Source organism: Eleginops maclovinus, chromosome 7 (assembly GCF_036324505.1).
Source record: "Eleginops maclovinus isolate JMC-PN-2008 ecotype Puerto Natales chromosome 7, JC_Emac_rtc_rv5, whole genome shotgun sequence".
In the NCBI taxonomy this organism is placed as follows: Eukaryota; Metazoa; Chordata; class Actinopteri; order Perciformes; family Eleginopidae; genus Eleginops; species Eleginops maclovinus.
The window spans coordinates 7,574,246-7,587,944 of record NC_086355.1 but is presented as its reverse complement, the minus strand read 5'-3'; the positions used below and the strand labels follow the sequence as shown (position 1 = coordinate 7,587,944).

The 13,699-nt window shown below is 40.4% G+C and overlaps 1 protein-coding gene across 1 annotated transcript in view; it reads left to right on the top strand.

Annotated features, from left to right (window-relative positions):
- Positions 1-13,699, top strand: part of lmo7a (LIM domain 7a) — a 43,914-nt gene that overhangs the window by 6,015 nt on the left and 24,200 nt on the right. The window contains 2 exon segments of the mRNA XM_063887479.1: positions 1,654-1,723; positions 6,179-6,285. Coding sequence (XP_063743549.1) covers positions 1,654-1,723; positions 6,179-6,285 — 177 coding nt within the window.

Below are 13,699 nucleotides of genomic sequence, written 5' to 3'. Positions count from 1 at the left end.
AATAAGAGCTATGAGAAGCGGTGTAGAGAACGGAAAGCCTCCAGCTAAAACCACATCGGAAAGCAAGGGCACCCTACTTTCTCATTAGCCAGATGCATCAAGAGTTTTGATGAGTTGAGGAACAAATTTATCCCAACAGAATTAGCTTTTGCATTGATTCATCAACTGCTCTTCTAAGATGTGCATTGAGTTGTGGCTTCTCTCAGATCAGGGATGTGTTAGTATGTGTGTGGGAGAGGGTTCGCATCATGTCCCTTTTTACATGTGTATGTGAGCAGCCCTGGTGGATGGACACAGTGATGTGATTTGCACGAATCAGCAGGAAGATGTAATTACCAGCAGCCCATGCAGAATCTTCCAAACCTCTATTGGCATCGTTTCAAAGAAGAAACCCCTCATTCTGCTGATTTGAGCCTGACTCCACTGTTTGCTCACTCTCAGAGAACAACCGAGACACTTTCACTCTGGGAGCTGTCCATGTTTTCTCAGCGTGAGGAAGAGGAAGACAAGAGATTAGATCGCTTTCACCTAGAGACCCAGCCTCCATTCCCATTGTTTTGTGGTTATCACAACTGCTTGGAAGGGAATGTTCGGTGTGGGTCTCACACATGATTACATCCTACTTAGGTTATCTGATCAAATAGTACAGCTTTCTATTGTTTCACTGCTAAATTCCTGAATTTTAACCAAATTCCTTTTGCATCCTTTCTCTACATCTATTGTCAACCCATTCAAAGTCTTACATCCCCAAAAACATATTCCCCCACTGCTGAGAGAGCAGAGGAAGCACCTGCAAAAAATATCCACTTTAACAAGTATTTTCTTTCTTTAATCAACAAAATGGGTCAGATTTGCACTTTTTAACATGCAGATTAAGATTTGACATAAAGAACAAATGACTTTTTGAAACGTGTGCACAGATTCAACTACCCAACATATATTAATGAGTTAATATTAGCTTGACCAATGTCACTAAATGTTGTTTACTTGTTGTAATTTATGAGAACTATTCTCAAATGTATGAGATAAAATAAAACTCTGCATGTGAGCGCCGTAGATGATTAGAGTTAGAGCTTCAAGGATAAGATGATACATCCACAACTATTTTGTTAATAATAATTTTGTCAACATTTCAAGCGAAAAGTGAAAGATTTCCCAGTTTTCTTTGTCTTAGATAAAGTCATTTGAATATCTTTAGGATTTGGGAGGTATTTGATGATATAGCCTTTAGATCTATTGCAACAGACATGTTTGACTTTTCTGGTGTTGTGTGTAGAATTCTCTTTTATGGGGGGGGTATCATTTAGATTAAATAATCCCTTTCTAAACCCTTTGAGTAACACCAAATAAGCATGTATCAAAATGATTTCAGTGGTCCTCTGAGCTGTATGTGATGGTTGTCCCAGTAGTAGAGGGTATGTTTAGAGCTCAGAGGACCCATGTTGTGTTTACATCAAGGTGCAGCACTGGTCATTTAGTTAACTAAAGCCAGGTGGCTACCATCAAACAAAGTCGTAAACACACAACACCGAGACTTTGCAACACTTTTTTTGTTCATTCCTTGTTATTTAGACCAGCCCAGCCAATGACCAAGTCCTTTCACTTACCCTCTTTCTTTGCTGGATGTTCTCTGTCTCTTTCTCCTGCTCACAGTTTGATCAACAACATCAAGCCTGGAATCATCAGGAGAGTTAACAGGCTGCCAACACCTATAGCTGGACTGGTAAGTATTTTCTATTCATCGTCAATGTCATGCATGTACGTTTTAAAATGTATCTTAACTCTTAGCCTCAACAGCTCATTCTAATTTGGTTTCAACACGATAATGGCTCCTGTTATTACTGTTTTAGCTACTAAAGTCTTTTGTAGAGAGTCTATGCTGAGATGTAAGGAAACCGTGTGAGGTGAAGCAGCAGCAGCTAAGCTGGTGACAGGTCTGAAGCACGGCTGCCAGTGAGAGGGAGGTTTTTGCCTCAGTGACTTGTCGCTCCTCATATCCATCCACACTAATAAGTTCAGTGAAAGTGGAGCTGCTTGAAAGGCTACCGGCCGCATATGAGTGCACCCTAAATATGATGTCTGCCATGCTGCAGGCTGCTTTCAATCAAAGTCCTTTAAGACAAAAAGTCTTTGTACTGGTATGATAATTAGGTTTTTGATTGAGTGACGGGAGGTCAGAAGGGGGCAGAGTTTGGTTACATAATAACCCGTTATTGAATCAGTGTTGCTCAATCTTTTCACCTTTTTACACCTGGCAATGTCTTCCAATTGTGGCAGAAGCCGTTTGGGACAGTGGCTCAGTTGATATAAATGTTTTGGGAGTGTCTGACTACAAGTGCTCAGGAAGTAGAGGGTTGAAAACCCTACCTTAAACCCATCCCTCACAAAGCTCTCTCTTGTGGGAGTAATTGAGTCCAGCTGTCTGGAGGAATTAAAGAGAACCCCAAGCTTAACCAACCCAGTCTGAGTGTACGTCAGTGGGCTAGGTAACTTTTAACATGTTTGGCAAGACAATGACAAGTTTGCAGTAGAAGAAACAGACTGGCATTCATGTTGTATATGTAAACAGTAAACATGGTATTTGCAGTACCAAACACTGTACCATCACATCTATGTTATGACATCAATCAAATTGCCAGTTTGTTTTGTAAGTAGAACAACAATTAGGCACCTGCTGAGGTAATTCAGATAAAGTATTTCCTCCATCAGTAGCACTGGATTGGTATTTCCGAGACCTGGGCACCGACCTCAAACCTCCTGATCATAAATTCCCCGTAAAACGTGAAAGCTCCTTGTCGGTCTGCAGCTATCAGTTACTGCCAACCACATGGGGAAAAGTGGAAAGCTCTCCAAACAAACAAACATTACTCACTCTCACTCCACTGTGAGAGTATCTTTTGTCCCAAAGCAGTCAAGTAGTGTTGCTAAGAATGCCCTGTATCTCTCCTCTCTTTAAATAGAAAACGTGTCTGTTCTCTAAGTGTTAGAATTTAGTGTTTGGAATTTAGCAGAGCTCTCTAAACTTGTAAAATAATTCAAACATTAAATCTTTAAGCTTAGACACCTGTCTAAGTGAAGATGTTTGCATTGCGTTGGGCTTCGTGTATGCTGTCGCTTCTCCACTGAAAGATGTTATTGTTAATAAGAAACTGGAAATGCAGTTTTATGCTAAACCTTGGAATGTGTAAGAAAAGTTTCAATAAACAAAGAACTAAAGTAATGTTGGTGCTTTTGATTTGTAATGAAGATAAACAGTTTAACTTTAATGGCCACTGAATGCAAGGGTCTTTGAGATTCACATGCACCATTAGCGCTCAAATATAAATATTTTGTACCATTATGGTCGTTTTAGTTTGCTATCCGAAAGATTTCAGCTCTGAAATGGATACCAGGCTTCAGCTCTGGCAGAATAAAAAGCCCAGGCTGGGAAAAGGGGAACAAACGGAAATATATGGTTTTGCGGAATATTTAGCAAACATTGACTCCAGACCAGGCCTATTCTTTGGCTTCACTTGTGTCCACGGGAATGTTTCCCATGTCAGCACACTTCTCTGCCTGTTGCTGAGCACTCAGCTGTGGGTTGGATGGCACCTACTGGTTCGAACCCGGTTCTGCTTTTACTAGTGCTGGGCAGGAAGCCCACAGTTGTGGTGAGGCAGCCAGCTACGTGAGTGGATTTGAGGCACATTGGGCTGAATCCAGAGGGACAAAGTTAAAGATGACTCCATCGGCCTCTGCCCACCGTACACACTCTGTAATCGACATGATGCTGGATGTTCCCGCATACACCAACTCCTTGGCGAGTTGAGAGAGCAGTGGGAGGAGACAGATAATTTCAGTGGTCCTGAGGGTGTCTTTACTCATCTAAATGTTTAATTATCCGTGCAATGACAGGCATCTTACCATGTTTTGTTACTGTGTTTGTGTTGTATGGGTGCTTGTTATGACTGGATCTGGCTGTTGGGAAAGGAGGGGCTTTTATTTGGTCTGTTTCAGGCGAGCCAACATTTCAAGTATTTAATCTCCTCTTGGTTTATTGTCACAGGACTTGAAAATGTGTAGCCTGATATTTTAACCATAGCTTTGCTTGGTGTTTGAAGCACTGCCAAGGGTCAGTGGAGGGTAATTGTCGAGCATGCCCATTTTAGACAAAGAATTCAGTGAAAGAATAGAGTGACCACAATGTGACCAGTATGGACGGAGAACCTTTTATACCAAATCAGACACCTTATGAGTCAAATATTTCCCTCTCTCAGTGTGAATACTGGGGGTCTGCATGAGAGGATTAGAGGCTGCTGGATGGGTACAGCATATTTAGCAGGATTATGTGCAGGCACAAGTCAGCATAACATTCTTTCAACATCATTATCTCTGCATGTTCTGGGGCTGGTTGTAGGGGGGCTTTTAGTGCTAATGCTCTTTGAGGTGAAACGACATTTACCAAAGTGATATTAATTATCCTTTCATCTAAACCTTTAATAAATTAGCTTATGGTGAATAAGCCTGTTCGATCACAAGGGGAAGACCAGGGCATAAAGGACAAACATCTTAAACAGTCAAATTGTAATTGTTATTTTCATTGATGCAAAGTTGTCTTTAATGGCCTGCATGCTTTCAGAGCATCACATGTAGAGCTCGACAGATAAATGCATCTAAGATTTTGCACGTAGCTTGTTGTATTACCGATTATGCTGGTCGATAAGTAGAAGAGATTACTGTACACAGATATCAACGATTATTATCAGTTGCATAGTTTGTCCATCAGTGCGTATGTAAACAATTATTGAAATAAAGAGCAATATCACCCAAGAAATCCCCTATGCTATAATCATATTTATTTTATTTGTAGGTGATTATCACATGTAACGCCCTTAGTGCTGTCTTGTGAGCCAACATGCTGAGGTGATGAGAGCTATACTTTGTTCTTTCCGACTGCACATGCGTTAAGCAGTGAAAAACAAGGTCATAAATGACGTGTCACTTAGAAATGTACATGTGAACTACAGTATGTCACACGGACGAGAGATGAGAAACAGAAAATGATCTTCAAAAGGTATTCTGTTGCAATCTGGAAAATGACATTATCATGGCTATTAAGACGAAGAAAACATGTCTTCTGTGTTACAATGAATAAAGAGGGACCCAACTGTGTTCATTATTTACAGTAGGGGGGGTCTAATCCTTGGCCTGTAGGGGCCCACAGTGACCTGTGTGGCCTGGTAAAGGGCCGTTAAGGGACAAGTAAAGCTGTTAGTAAGGGATTCCTGCACTGAAAGGTCAGCTCTGTCCTACCATTTGCTAATAAGCATGTTTGAAATTTAAATATAGAACTAGCTACCCCTTAATTATCCCAGCCCATGTTTTAAGCAGACAGAAAACTCTCCTGATGGGAAATGAAGACTTTATAAACACGACCCTTGGGATTACAACTGTTAGAGTCATAACCCCGGAAAGGAATGGTGTTCTTGTGGTTGAAGATTAGTCGAGAACGCATGGGATGCGTTTTTATTAATAGAGCAGAATTTATTTTTGCTTTTTTGCACTACACTCTGTGCAATTCATGTGCCAGCATATAAATGTTATGCCACATGACCTGATAGACATAGTGTGGGACACTCCCATGTCCTCTTGAGTTGCTTCAGGAAAAATATTTCTCAGTATCTGTCACCCGACCTCTTGTTACATAGCAACCAAATGTCTCCAAAATACTCCACCGCCCCACAGATTCCACAGGTATTCTCTAGTAAAAGGCTTGGCAGGGAGGGGAGGGGACAGTTTCAGGGTGTGAGGAGCAGGAGACCGCAGTAGGCATTGTGCTTCAGTGTATGTCAGTTTTGCGCTCGCATGGCCGGTTGGGTGGGACTTGTGCAAAGCTCTGATGTCATCGTTCCTGGTTTTGACTTTGCCTCCACCCTAACCCTGCCCACAGGTAGCTTCGCTGCTGTCACTCAGCCCCTGTCACACAGCCTCTCCCCCTGCATGTGTGTTTGTGTGTGTTCTGCAGAGTCACTTCTTATTTGCTACACACATGCTCCTCCCCGTCCCTCTCTGTTCCCAAGTGATATGAACTTTGGAAGCAATGAGTTGTAGGCTGTGTCCCTGCCTGAGTATTTTCTGAAGGTTTATTCTTTGCCTGTGAAGGCAGACAACCCTCATCCCTGCTTTGTTATTTGTCTAGGACAACCTCAACGTCTTCCTAAAGGCCTGCGGGAAGCTTGGACTAAAGGAAGCACAGCTCTTTCACCCGGGAGATCTTCAGGACTTGTCAACAAGAGTTACAGTCAAGTAAGTTCCAATAATATGAGCTTTGTAAAATACTAGTACTGGTGACTTTATGTTCAGATGCATGCTTGCCAATAACAGAGTTAAGATTAAGTTTTAATTCTTCCTTATGCATGCTTCTATTTATGTTTTCATTAACATACACACAATGTTTAAATGTAACTTTCACACCACATAGTGTTTTGGAGCATGTGTCTCCTCATGTGAGGCACGATTTAAAGAGGAGTTAAAAAAGGTCAGGGTTATTTTCAGTGTGTGTGTGTGTGTGTGTGTGTGTGTGTGTGTGTGTGTGTGTGTGTGTGTGTGTGTGTGTGTGTGTGTGTGTGTGTGTGCGTGTGCGTTTGTGTGTGTTCTTGTGTTTGTAAGCACCTGTTAAAGCTTGCCTATGTGTTTCTTTAAATTATAATGGAGGGAACAATTGTGAAACTCCACAGGTCATTAAAACAAAGCACATGCTCTCCAGCATGTCAGGAGTTTTGTATCAAATTGACTTCCCTTTGGTGCCGGTCTATATAATAATCACAAGATATTAGTTGTGAAGTCGGATATAGTTATACATATTTAAGAAATGTCTTGCTTATAGTGTAAACAACAAGAAGAGTAAGTGGAGCATGCCAACAACGGGACAAAAAATGTCATGTAATGTTTTTTTCCATTCAGACAGTTGCTCTTCTGTCAGTTTCGTGCTAGGCAGAGACACATGAATTATGTTGAATAACCTGTTCAGTTTTTACACAGGTATGCCCTCAGGGCAGAGTGAAACAAGGCAGAGATTAGAGCAGAGTCCATCCACTGTGTGGCCAAACAGCCATGCTGTGCAAGCAAATAAAGTGCTTTGGCAGCAATAACTGCAGGTTGTTTAACTTGACGTAGATAGGCACCCTATAGCTAATAGGTGACAAAAAAATGCTAAGTGATGTTATGGAGTTGTGAGCTTTTCCGAAACACTCCGCACCAATGGTGCTCTAAGTTTTTTCCCCAGCTTCGTGTCTGCTGATTGGGCAATTCATCTCGGTTCGGATGTTCCTTGGAGATGTTGCCACAACGTCTAGGAACATATTTTACCCATGATCCACCCAAGAATCTGTCAGTCATTCTTCAGTATCACATGCAATGGTGTCAAAACCACAGCCATCACAAACGGAGATACAGAGGCAGATCACTGTTCACTGGAATATGATCTCTAAGTAAACACATCTGACTGCCTTTTATCAAGACACACCCTACTCCCACAGCAGAGGATATGCTGTCCTCAGATACAGCAATATGATTCACTAAACGTCTGATTCACTGTCATAAATTAAGAAATATATTCTTTTAGTGGCCTTTCATATCAGCCATTTCCCCTCTTGCATAACTGTTTCCCATGAAGTTGGAGGTACTGTAAATGACTTTTCTTTCCCAATGTCGGAAAAATGATTCACATGTTAAAGCAGTGTGAAAAACTTTGCATTAAAACCTTTGACTGTCCCAGTCCCAGAGTGCCCTGAAGCTCAGCTTTTTGACACTATGTCTGTCTGCGTGCGGGGGTTGTTCAGAGAGGGGCTCACTTTCTATTTTTAGGACCTGTGGGTCCTTTTAACAAGCAGGATTGATTGGAATGGTATCAGGACTCAGAATAAGAGCTTTAAATAGTGTGTTGTCACGTCCCAGTACATTCTCCTGCACGGGGTCTTAAAGGTACACCTGTGTATGCTTTGTGCACGTGTGTGAAATGTTAAATGTGGTTTGCAGTTGTTGTTGTGGTGGGGGTGTCACCATATCCCAAATTGGAATCTATTCATCCAGAGGAAAAACATAAATAGGTTTTGTGATGCTGCAGCGCACTGTTTCACCTCAAAAGTCAATCTTGGCCAACTGTACATTGTAACTTTTGTATTGAATGTACTATAATTTCACTGGACAAAAAAATAGAGATATTTGAGTTTCCTCAGGTATGTGTTTCCCCAGCTGCTGTATTTATAAGCCGTGCTGATAGAGATGGCACACAGAGAGTGTCAGGAGGAGATAATCCAAAACAAGGCTGCAGACTAGCAACCCATGGCTTTATTTTCCTGTTGCTAATCAGAGTCTATAGGCAAATGTGGCACAGAGAGCAAAGCAGGGAGGGAGAGGGAGAAAGCTGTCTCTATCAGCTGTCTTTACCCCTGGTGTGTGTCCAACCTCCACTCCCTTAAACCCAGTCTGACAGGTGCTTCGCTCAGCTTCCCTGTTCCCTGTTTCAGCAGCAGAAAGGTTGTTATCCTGTAGGTTCTGTAAGTTTCATTTCGCCTACTCTTTACCAAGCAAAGTCCTAATACATTAAACAATTGGCCTTTCTTTTTCTATTTTCATTAACTTTAATACATTATAATGTTCAAATGTAATTATCTTACTGTTATGACTTTAACATATTATAGAGAAAAGTACTTTTACACACAGAGTATGATATTATAACCCGTGTGTGTGTGCATTTGTTACTATATTTTTGAATCTGCATAAAAGCAGCAACGTTAGATAATTAATTGGAGTTGGTAGAAATGTATTTGTCAGCTATTTTGATTAAGTGATTAATTCTTAAGTCACGCATCTATTAAACATGTTATGACTTGGTTGGTTGTTTCCTCTACATTCTTTATGCTATTTTCAATGTTGCTTGGGCTAACCATGGTATTTGTTTACTTTTTGAATATATTTCCTTATATATTTGGAGTGTATTTGATTATATTTTTCCGATTATTCAAAACTAGTTCACAGTAAATTTCACCTCATTGACTTGAGCTTGATTAGTCTTATTGACCAACATCTAAATGAGAAATGCTGGATTTCACACGTTGATATTTTTGCCTGAAAATCTAGGCATTACCATGGCCAGTGTCTTTCATTTGGTATGAAACTGGAGTCAGATATTGACTTAAGCAAGGTGTGCTGAGAACACAGTTTAATTCATACTGGTCTGCTTTATCACGACAGCCATAAAAGATTATTATAGATGTCTATTTTGACCTTTGAGCTTGGCGGTTGTTGTAGTTATGGACTCGCCACCACCATGGGTGCATGCCGCTTTCTTTCCTCCAGTTGTGCAACCGGCTTTCTGATAAAGACGTTTTATTACCCACAAACACATTCAACATCAACATTTGTCGTATAATATGACAAACTGTTATCACAGGTTGATAAGAGAATAATGTGCGTTGGTGGCTGATGCGTTCTGTAGGTTTTACTGACATCATCTATGTGACGTTGAACTAAAACCAAATGCAAACACTCGGAGGTCTATTACTGACCAGACCCAATCTGATTCATCTTTGGAAGCTATGATTCAACGTTTGTCTAGTTTTCCTACAGCTGCCCCGGAAATTAGGCTGACGGTGAGGGCTATAAAGTGCTTCATGAATCATGGCATCCGAAACTGCTGTGTTTTATTAAACTCCAGCCACTTCCTTTAAAACCATAGCTTCCATTTGGGGATTTGGCGGCATGCTTGGACTAGAACCACCACGAGTTGACTTAGAGAAAAAGGCTAGAAAATGTCGTGATTTCCCTAATGACACTTAACGTCAGCTGATTACTGTATGCTTGACCCTTTGTGAATGTCTCCTTTTGTCCTAGAGATACATAAATCGGCCTCAGGAGAACCAAGGATGTACGGGCAGATTACACACTGTGCTGTTGTACTGCAGTTGCTGAAGTACTCCCAGCTTTTTTTCAGTCTGTAAACTACATGAACCTCAGGCTAATCCCCATCTACTGTACTTTATATCAAGGCAAGTCTAGGAGGAATAACAGCATATCAGATCAAATGCCTTGGAGAACAGGCTATGAGTAGTGCCGAAAAGTTGTTAAATAACTAAAAACCAATTGATCACTACTTGTTCAGCATCAGACAGCAGCTGGTTCCTAACTAGCTATTTATCTAGGGTTTTTTTGGTAGTCCTTCTTTATGTTTGAGGGCATTTTTTAAGCAGGATTTTTACATATCATTTTTTGACATTTTTGACTCTAGTGTAAAACTACTATGAGCCCACCTTTTCCCTTGTGACCTGCATTAAGTGACAGAACATACCCCCCGCTGAGATGAGTCCAAAGTCTCAGTTGTTGCCGCCATTTGATTAAGCAAATTATTGACAAGGGTTGACTTCTTACCAAACCGAAAAAGGAAATTGCACTGGATCAACAGGTTCATTGAAATGCATTGTCCTTTGAGGAATGTCTATGACCCTTTTTGAACAATGGCTAGAGAGGAGTGGTTGTGTGGTGACATTTCATGATTTCGATAATGCAGTGGCTTCCTTGGCTCTTGATCAAACCAAAAGTTGAATTACATGAAGGAATGTGACGTTTCACAGACACATTTGGACTGACTTCACAGCCTGTTATCAGAATCTATTCAGCACCAACATATATTGAACCACATACCATGTGTACTGCTTTTCATGTTGTTTATAACACTCAGTGACAAAGTCTACACGGTTTAAGTGAAGTGCTTCATGCACACAGGAGAAACTGCCCTATGTGTTAGTATTCTGGGTGTGGTTCACTGGGCTGGCACTGCATGTTCTGGTCTTGTAGTTTAATACATGGCACTGCCTTCCCTTCTTGTTGCAGTGTTGTTTAACTGTGGGCAGATTGTGAAACCAAGTGAACGATGATGGTAAAAGGCCAATAAGGTTTCCACACCATGGCCATGGCTCTGGCTGAAAGGCCAACACAAGGGTTATATTTGTGCTCTGCAGTTGACTTGGAGAGAGAAATGCCAGCCTCACCCTGCTGCCTCCCTCACAGAGCCTGCAGTGTCTCCAATATGAACAACACAATGATGCCCGACACTGTCTAACCCACAGCTGATTCCTCTATTCAAACTCTCTGTGTGTCTGCATTTTCAGGACTCATAATGCATGAGAGCGTCTGGGTGTGTCTTTCAATCCAAAAACATTTCATTAGAGTGAAATAACGTACATGAAGGATGTGACTTGGTGTTGTTGAATGCTGCAGAGCAAGTGATCTTCATTGCAGAGGTATGCTTATTATCACACATGCACACCCATTAATTTAAGGCTTGGGTTCTCGGTTTGTTTGTCTTTGGGATGTTGTTTAAAAAGCGGAGCTGCCTTGATCTTGTCCGTGGATTTACATGGATTGACACACATCCTGTGGTCTCTGATTGGTCAGTTTTCACCTTCAGGTTTTTGTGTTCCAAAAGATCAAGACATGATTTTGCCTTGGTTGCAAGAAGGGGAAGTGATTGACTGAAGGATAATTTACCTCGGCTAATGCAAGAGGTTATTTGTGTACATTTTGAATAGTGGCTAATGTTTCTTCAGTTGTTTGTGTTTCTTTTTTTTCTAATTTGTATTGGCTAAATGAAAATCAAATGGAAATAGTTGTTTGTTTTGGCAAAATAATGTCATGCAATACTGCTTTGAAAGAAGTCAATGACCCTTATCACAATAATGAATTATTTTTAAAGTAAAGACATTTTTGCGAATTTAATATCTGATGTAGCTATAACTTTATAACTTTTGCAATTTATGTCGATTGATCGTGTAGATCTGGTCTAAAATTCTCCACTTGTGTTGCACTGTGTGGTTGATCATTGTTAGGATAATGGGCTATCAAGTAATCGGGTCTGAACTCCTTGTAGTTCCACTGGAAGATAAAAGAGAAAGGATGTCTCTCACCTTTTGACATTTGCACGAGAGTGATAATATGAGGGTGTGGGCAATGCAAAGGTTGAGGCTGAAATGGATGGAAGTGTTGAGAGAGCCCTGTTAATTTGGCACGTTCTCTGTTTACTTACTTTTTAGCATGTATACGTTGCCTGGGAAGTGTTCTCTTTTACCGCCTAAACAAGATATTTTACTGGCTTTCATTTACCTGTAACATTGGAGACAAACCTAACAAAGGCGTATCACATATTAACAATGCAAAAAATATAAACAGGGCTGCTACTATATTATAAAAATATGTTGTATGCAAAAATAAGAAAACTGATTAAAATGTCTTGCCTTTCTGCTGCTTTTAGCGCTGTATGCTGCTAAGTTACAATACATTGCTTGTTAAATTAAACAAAACATGAACATTAAACTGTTTAAACTATTAAAATATGATAAAAATGGAAACAATAAAAGAAAGTATATATTTTGCAGTCCTCATGATATATTTTGACTCTAATTTGAGTGGAATGAAGTGTGAGGAAAATTCAGGCTGCCTTTATGGCTTGCTTGCGTGAAAGATACACAAACACTTTATCCTTCTGGCACTTTAAGTATAAAAATCCCAACATGATCCCTGATAAAACTACCTCACAAAAGCTATTTATATTCTGTACTTTCTGTGCAGAAATTGCAAGTATCGGATTTAACAACGTTCTCTCCGTTATTGTGCTCCATCATATGAGAACTCAGCTGATTCTAACAGTCCTGAGGCTACAGTGGCCTGAAAATAGCCCTTATTTATTTTCCCTTCTATTCAGCTATCACCACAAGGCATAAATATGCATTGCTAGAGGCAGTGTGGTGGTAGTTTTGGTACAAAGCTCTTTTTTAGCTGGAACTGGCTTTCACTGCTATAATCTGAGCCTTTGTGACTGTGTTCCAAGCCACCCAAGAGAGAGATTTCTTTCTCTTTTATTGCGCCTATAAATGTGCAATATGCCAAATTCATCCATTTCAGATTTCACTGTTGGCGAATTAGCTTGTTGAATTCCCCTGGTGTGACATGAGGCTGGGAAAATTCCTCTGCCTTTCTCTCCGATGGTTTAATCTCCAACAGTTTGTTGTGTTTTATGATGAAATCAAATAATTTGAAAGTGAAATCTTGATCTGTGTGTAGATGTCAGATACATGTTGTGTAGTGAAAACATACTTCATGCTGTAATGAAGTATGTGGAAACATAAAGTAACAGAAGATGGAAATTACAAGAGCCTCCAATTTACAATATAATATAAAGTACAAAACTTGTACTGAATACTGTATAATATAATGCTAATGTGTCAGTTCAGTTTTCCCCATATAGCTAGGGCCATGTGATTTTAAAGAATTCAAATGATGTGCTTAATTTTACATTTTTACTTAATTTCCTCCCCTTGACCATATGGTCCTGACCACGTCTGATTGACAGGCATCTCAGGTGTCAACGTTACACATGCAATAATTCTCAGCAGGTGCATTTATTACATTGCATGCTGGGAAGGGGCAGTAAAGAATCCAAGTGCTCATGGCTTTAAAGGCATGTGTGACTATTGTATTACCACATGATAGCAGGAATTTGTAGCATGTACATATGGATGTGAAGCTGATTGTGTATCTTCTGTATACACTGTTATGGTTACTGTTACTTCAGCGGTTTATAACGGTTTATTGACCCCCTCTAAATAGACGCTACATAGGTGACAGGTACATGTGAAAAGGGGTAATATCTGGTGTGCAGGCTGAC